This window comes from Aegilops tauschii, chromosome 1 (genome assembly GCF_002575655.3).
Source record: "Aegilops tauschii subsp. strangulata cultivar AL8/78 chromosome 1, Aet v6.0, whole genome shotgun sequence".
Lineage (NCBI taxonomy): Eukaryota > Viridiplantae > Streptophyta > Magnoliopsida > Poales > Poaceae > Aegilops > Aegilops tauschii.
The window spans coordinates 272302049-272309436 of NC_053035.3; the positions used below are offsets into that span (position 1 = coordinate 272302049).

The 7388-nt window shown below is 40.5% G+C and overlaps 1 protein-coding gene across 1 annotated transcript; it reads left to right on the forward strand.

Annotated features, from left to right (window-relative positions):
• The first annotated feature begins 1562 nt into the window (after positions 1–1562).
• LOC109743513 (probable glutathione S-transferase GSTU6) lies at positions 1563–2619 on the forward strand. The gene is made up of 2 exons (XM_020302607.4): positions 1563–2014; positions 2123–2619. Exons 1-2 carry the CDS (start codon positions 1685–1687, stop codon positions 2504–2506), a joined length of 714 nt encoding a protein of 237 aa, XP_020158196.1. The 5' UTR covers positions 1563–1684; the 3' UTR covers positions 2507–2619.
• The last annotated feature ends 4769 nt before the right edge of the window (positions 2620–7388 follow it).

Below are 7388 nucleotides of genomic sequence, written 5' to 3' on the forward strand. Positions count from 1 at the left end.
ACTCAATGAAATTAATTAGTGGCCGTTGCTGCAACTTGACATGAACATCATGCATGTCACTCATCTGATCATTCACTCAACTGACCTACAGCCTATGTTAAACTAAGTATTGCTATACAACTTGTCCTCCAAGCCTGCAATACATACATGCCATCCTGATGACGCAGATAATGACGCCAAATGTTTCAAGAGCAAAAGGTCAAACCTCTCCTCCCGGCAAAAAGAAGAAGGTCAAACCTCTGCTCCAAACGCTATTCTACTTAAATTAAAAAGCAGAGGAATCTCAAATAAAAAAAAGGGTTGAGAAGTTGATCAGTTTTTCCTTTTTAGATTAGGTGAGGATCACCTCTTAACAAAGGTAAAGTTGTGAGGGATAACTCTACTTATCGGGGCTTAGATCTTAGGGTTTATCTCAGGTGGTAACATTCACACACAACAGGTTGTATTCATTAGAAATTTAGTTATTCTATTCGATCTAAATTAATTGACGTACACTTAACACATGAATCGAAGAGAGTATTTAGTTTGAGTTATCTCCGGTCCATTTCAGTTTAAATATGCGATTAGGGAACATATAAATCATCATTGCAATAAAAACACATTAAAAAAGGACAATGCTAACACCCACACCTGTGGTGGGAGCCGAACCCGCCCACACGCCCTATAGGACACAGACTATGCCATGTCACCACATGCATGTATGTGGAAATCTTTTTGGATTTTCTGTTTTTAAAATGTTTTATCTCTTAAATGAAAAATCAGATTGAAGATCCGTTTTCACCATTAAATCCCTCGTGCCGAGATCTTCGAAACTAGATCTCATATCAATATATTTCGACGATTTTTTTGTTAAAAGTTGCCGTGTCTATTGCACATGAATTGCCATGAGGTTTACACTGAAATTGACGTGATATGTTTCAGCTACTTTTTCTATATTTAAAAGTAATTTTGACATGTTATAAAACGGGAAATTAAGAAACTAGACTTGCCATGCACCATAAATTAAAATTGGCATGATACATGCACTTAAAATTGCTATGGTTCATACAAAAAAATATTTTCATGGTCAAAGTACTGGAATTGCCATCATAAAAAAACTAAAATTGCCATGACCTACAAACTAAAATTGTCACATGACAACTTTAATTTAAGCACTATGGCAACTACAGTGTAAACAGCATGGCAATTTTTATGAATTTTTTTTATCGAAACATATCAACATGGGGTCTAGTTTTGAAGATGTCGTCGAGACGGATTTAATGATGAAAACGGATTTTTAATTCGCTTTTTAATTAGGAGATAAAATATTTTTAAATCAAAACCAAAAAAATTTCTGCTGATGTCATCTGTTTATACATAGCAAAATGAATGGTGATGGAGGCGTATGGGTGATGTGCAAACGCCCACACGTGTGGGCGTTAGTTTTTTCGTTAAAAAACACATGAGGGGTTACCGGATATTCTCATATTGTCCGAGTCTTCTCCCAGGGCCAAGTCAACTGTTTCTAGATGGTTCCTGAATCAACTTGTTCATAAGATAATCAGACAACGCACTACAGCCTCGCAGACAACAAAACAAGTCGTGTCATCGCAGGCTTCTAGGCCATATATACACCGCTCCTCCCCTCCATCTCTAGCAGTCAAGTCAAGCACCAACCACACAAGAACCGATCAAGACACCAGCAATGGCCGGAGGAGGAAGCGACGAAGTGAAGCTGCTGGGCATGTGGGCGAGCCCGTTCGTCCTTCGAGTCAAGCTCGCGCTCAGCCTCAAGGGCGTCGGCTACGAGTATGTCGAAGAGGACCTCAAGAGCAAGAGCGAGCTGCTCCTCAAGTCCAACCCCGTGCTCCAGAAGGTGCCGGTGCTGATCCACGACGGCAAGCCCATCTGCGAGTCGTCGGTCATCCTGCAATACATCGACGAGGCTTTCGCCGGCGTCGGCTCCTCGCTCCTCCCGGAGGAACCCCACGGCCGCGCCGTTGCTCGCTTCTGGGCCGCTTACATCGACGGCACGGTATTATATACATCTCACATCGGTTGATTCGTTTCGTTTGAGTTTCTTTTTAGCATCTGGCTCATGGTTTCTTCCGCGCGGTTTTGTGATATGGTTGTAATTATGCAGCTCGTGAAAGCGTCGTCCGAGGCGTCCATGGCCAAGACGGAGGAGGAGAAGGCCGAGGGGAAGAAGCAGGTGGCCGCCGCGGTGGAGACCTTGGAGGGGGCCCTGAGGGACTGCTCTAACGGGAAACCCTTCTTCGGGGGCGACACCGCGGGGTACGTGGACGTGATGCTCGGCGGCCTCCTCGCATGGGTGCACGCGGCCGATAAGATGAAGGGCGTTAAGACCTTCGACCCCACCACGACTCCGCTCTTGGCTGCGTGGGCGGACAACTTTGGATCGTTGGACGCGGTGGAGGCGGTCATGCCGGACGTGAGCAAGCTGGTCGAGTTTGCCATGGCGATGCACGCTCGCGCCGCAGCCGCCGCAGCCGGCGCTACAAACTAAAGAGACGTGCCTACAAGGCTACCACCATATAATGTTTTCTGTATATTGTTTGTGTTTTCTATGTGGAATTTGTGTGCCTATCCATATAATACGTTAATGTGTCACTATCTTCTATTCTTCGTTAGGCAGCTCTGCATTATGCCGTGCCGAACAGAGATGCCTAGTATTTCCTATATTTTACTTATTTTATTTGCGGCTTTCCTTTTTCTTCGAAGCATGTGACGTTATCAGTCTATGTGTTTTCTAAAAGAAGAATTACCCCCGGCCTCTGCATCATTATGATGCACACAACAACTTATTAAAAGTCTTAAATATCATAATTCAATATCGAAGAACTGAAAGATAGAGGAGTGAGAGAGAGACACAGACGGAGAGAGAAGCTGCAACTGCAAGAGCACTTTGATCAGAGGACCTGTCGCTCGTGTCGCCTCCAGGTGGTTGGCTCAGGCGAACCCTAGCCGCCGCCGCCCCCGGCCCTCTCTCCCCCCTGCTTACACGCCGCCTCCGCCCCCGACCCTCTCTACCCCTGCTTCACCGCCACCCCCGGTGCCCTTCTTCTGGTATATAAGTTATTTTGACCTAGAAAAAAATAAGGAGAGGACTTTCGGGACGGAGCGCCACCGTCTCGAGGCGGAACTTGGGCAGGAGCACTTTTGCCCTCCGGCGGAGCGATTCCGCCGGGGGAACTTCTTTTCCAGAGGGGGAAATCATCGTCATCATCATCACCAACAACTCTCCCATCTTGGGAAGGGCAATCTTAATCAACATCTTCAACAGCACCATCTCCTCTCAAACCCTAGTTCATCTCTTGTGTTCAACCTTTGTACCGGAACCTTAGATTGGTGCTTGTGGGTGACTAGTAGTGTTGATTATATCTTGTAGTTGATTACTATGTGGTTTATTTGGTGGAAGATTATGGGTTCATATCCAATATGCTATTTAATACCGCTCTGATCATGAGCATGTTTATCACTTGTGAGTAGTTACTTATGTTCTTGAGGTCACGGGAGAAATCATGTTGTAAGTAATCATGTGAACTTGATATGTGTTCGATATTTTGATAGTATGTATGTTGTGATTCCCTTAGTGGTGTCATGTGAACGTCGACTACATGACACTTCATCATATTTGGGCCTAAGGGAATGCATTATGGAGTAGTAATTAGATGTTGGATTGCGAGAGTGACAGAAGCTTAAACCCTAGTTTATGCGCTATTCCGTAAGGGACCGATTGGATCCAAAAGTTTAATGCTATGGTTAGAATTTATTCTTAATACTTTTCTCGTAGTTGTGGATGCTTGCGAGGGGGTTAATCATAAGTAGGAGGTTTGTTCAAGTAAGAACAACACCTAAGCACCGGTCCACCCACATATCAAATTATCAACGTAGCCAACACGAATCGAACCAACATGATGAAAGTGACTAGATGAAATTTCCGTGTGCCCTCAAGAACGTTTTGCTTATTATAAGAGACCGTTTTGGCCTGTCCTTTGCCTCAAAAGGATTGGGCTACCTTGTTGCACTTTTGTTACTATTATCGTTACTTGCTCGTTACAAACTATCTTGCTATCAAACTACTCTGTTACTTGCAATTTTAGCACTTGCAGACATTATCTTGCTAAAAACCACTTGTCATTTCCTTCTGCTCCTCGTTGGGTTTGACACTCTTACTTATCGAAAAGGCTACAATTGATCCTATATACTTGTGGGTCATCAAGGCTATTTTCTGGTGCCGTTGCCGGGGAATGAAGCGCTCTTGGTAAGTGGAAATTGGTAAGAAAAAATTATTACTATGTGCTGAAATTTATTGTCACTTGTTACTATGGAGAACAATCCTTTGAGGGGTTTGTTCGGGGTATCTTCACCTCGACCGGAACCAGAATTAGTTACCCCTCATCCCACTGCACCTACTGAAAATATTGAATATGAAATTCCTTTAGGTATGATAGAACAACTACTAGCTAATCCTTATGCAGGAGATGTAACCGAACATCCTGATATGCATTTGATATATGTGGATGAAATTTGTGGATTGTTTAAGCATGCAGGCTTATCCGGAGATGAAACTAGGAAGAAGGTTTTCCCTTTATATTTGAAGGGAAAAGCATTGGCATGGTATAGGCTATGCGATGATATTGGATCTTGGAATTGGAATCGATTGAAATTGGAGTTTCACCAAAAAATATATTTATGCATCTTGTTCATCGTGATCGAAAAATTATATATAATTTTTGGCCTCGTGAAGGAGAAATATTGCTCTAGCTTGGGGGAGGCTTAAGTCAATGTTATATTCATGCCCCAATCATGAGCTCCCAAGAGAAATTATTATTCATAATTTTTATGCTCGACTTTCTCATAATGATCGATCCATGCTTGATACTTCTTGTGCTGGTTCTTTTATGAAGAAGACTATTGAATTCCGGTGGGATCTCTTAGAAAGAATTAAACACAACTCTGAAGATTGGGAACTCGACGAAAGTAAAGAGTCAGGTATTAAGCTTAAGTTTGACTGTGTTAAATCTTTTATGAATACCGATGCTTTTCAAAAGTTTAGCACTGAATATGGACTTGACTCTGAGATAGTAGCCTCCTTTTGTGAATCTTTTGCTACTCATGTTGATCTCCCTAAAGAGAAGTGGTTTAAATATCACCCACCTATTAAAGAATAAATTTAAGAACTAGTAATAGCTAAAGAGGAAACTATCATTTATAATGTTGATCCAGTTGTTCCTACTGCTTATATTGAAAAACCACCTTTCCCTGTTAGGATAAAGGAACATGCTAAAGTTTCAAATGTGGTCAATAAAAGTTATATAAGAACACCTAAACCAGCTGAACAAATCAAGGTAGAACCTAGTGTTGCTATGGTTAAAGATGTTTTGGAAGAAAATATAGATGGGCATGTTATTTACTTCTGTGATGAAGCTGCTAGAATTGCCAAACCTGATAAAAAGGATAAACCTAGGCCCATAGTTGGCATGCCTGTTGTCTCAGTTAAGATAGGAGATCACTGTTATCATTGTTTATGTGACATAGGTGCTAGCGTGAGTGCTATTCCTTTTACCTTATATCAAGAAATTATGAATGACATAGCACCCGCTGAAATAGAAGACATATATGTTACTATTAATCCTACCAATAAAGATACCATCTCACCTATTGGGATTGTTAGAGACGTTGAAGTATTGTGTGGGAAAGTAAAATATCCTACTGATTTTCTTGTTCTTGGTTCCCCACACGATGACTTCTATCCCATTATCTTTGGTAGACCTTTCTTGAACACCGTTAATGCTAAAATAGTTTGTGAGAAACAAGCCGCGGTGTCAGCTTTTGTGATGAGTCTCATGAGTTTAATTTTTTCCAAGTTTAGTAGAAAACCACATAAAAAAAAGAATTGCCTAGTAAGGATGAATTTATTGGTCTTGCTTCTATTGCTGTACCTCCTACTGATCCTTTAGAATAATATTTGCTAGACCATGAAAATGATTTACATATGCATCACAAACATGAAATAGATAAGATTTTCTTTGAACAACGCCCTCTGCTTAAACACAATTTGCCTATTGAAACTCTAGGAGGTCCTCCTCCATCTAAAGGTGATCCTGTGTTTGAATTAAAATAATTGCCAGACACTTTGAAATACGCTTATCTTGATGAGAAGAAGATATATCCTGTTATTATTAGTGCTAACCTTTCAGAGCATGAAGAAGAAAGATTATTGAAAGTTCTAAGGAAGCACCGAGCTACTATTGGATATACTCTGGATGATCTTAAGGGCATTAGTCCCACTCTATGTCAGCACAAGATTAATATGAAACCTGATGTTAAACCCGTTGTTGATCACCAATGTCGGTTAAATCCAAAGATGAAAGAAGTGGTAAGAACGGAAATATTAAAACTTCTGGACGCAGGTATAATCTATCCTATAGTTGATAGTAGATGGGTAAGTCCTGTTCATTGTGTCCCTAAGAAGGGAGGTATTACTGTTGTTCCTAATGATAAGAATGATCTTATTCCACACAGAATTGTTACAGGATATAGAATGGTAATTGATTTTAGAAAATTAAACAAAGCAACTAGAAAAGATCATTACCCTCTGCCTTTTATTATCAAATGCTAGAAAGATTATCCAAGCACACACAATTTTGCTTCCTTGATGGATATTCTGGTTTTTCACATATAACTGTTTCTCAACCTAATCAAGAAAAGACCACTTTTACATGTGCTTTTGGAACTTATGCTTATAGACGTATGCCTTTTGGTTTATGCAATGCACCTGCTACTTTTCAAAGATGTATGGCTGCTATATTCTCTGACATTTGTGAAAAGATTGTTGAGGTTTTCATGAATGACTTTTCTGTTTATGGGAAGTCTTTTGATGATTGTTTAAACAATCTTGATCGAGTTTTGCAGAGATGTGAGCAAACAAATCTTGTCTTGAATTGGGAGAAGTGCCACTTTATGGTTAATGAAGGTATTGTTTTGGGCCATAAAATTTCTGAAAGAGGTATTGAGGTGGACAAAGCTAAGGTTGATGCAATTGAGAAAATGCCATGTCCTAAAGATATCAAAGGTATTCGTAGTTTCCTTGGCCATGCTGGTTTCTATAGGAGATTTATCAAATAATGTTCTAAAATTTCTAGGCCTCATACAAATCTTTTGCAAAAGGATATTCCCTTTGTTTTTTATGATGATTGTTTAGAAGCCTTTTAAACACTCAAGAAAGCCTTAATTTCTGCACCTATTGTTCAACCACCTGATTGGAACTTGCCTTTTGAAATAATGTGTGATGCTAGTGATTATGCTGTTGGTTTTGTTCTAGGAAAAAGAGTTGATAAGAAACTAAATGTTATTCATTATGCTAGTAAAACTCTAGGCAGTGC

Bases quoted from the DNA above. Each gene is read 5' to 3' on its own strand.
- LOC109743513 (XM_020302607.4), top strand. From the start codon at position 1,685: ATGGCCGGAGGAGGAAGCGACGAAGTGAAGCTGCTGGGCATGTGGGCG. The intron at 2,015-2,122 runs GTATTATATACA...GTAATTATGCAG, and splicing joins CCGCTTACATCGACGGCACG to CTCGTGAAAGCGTCGTCCGA.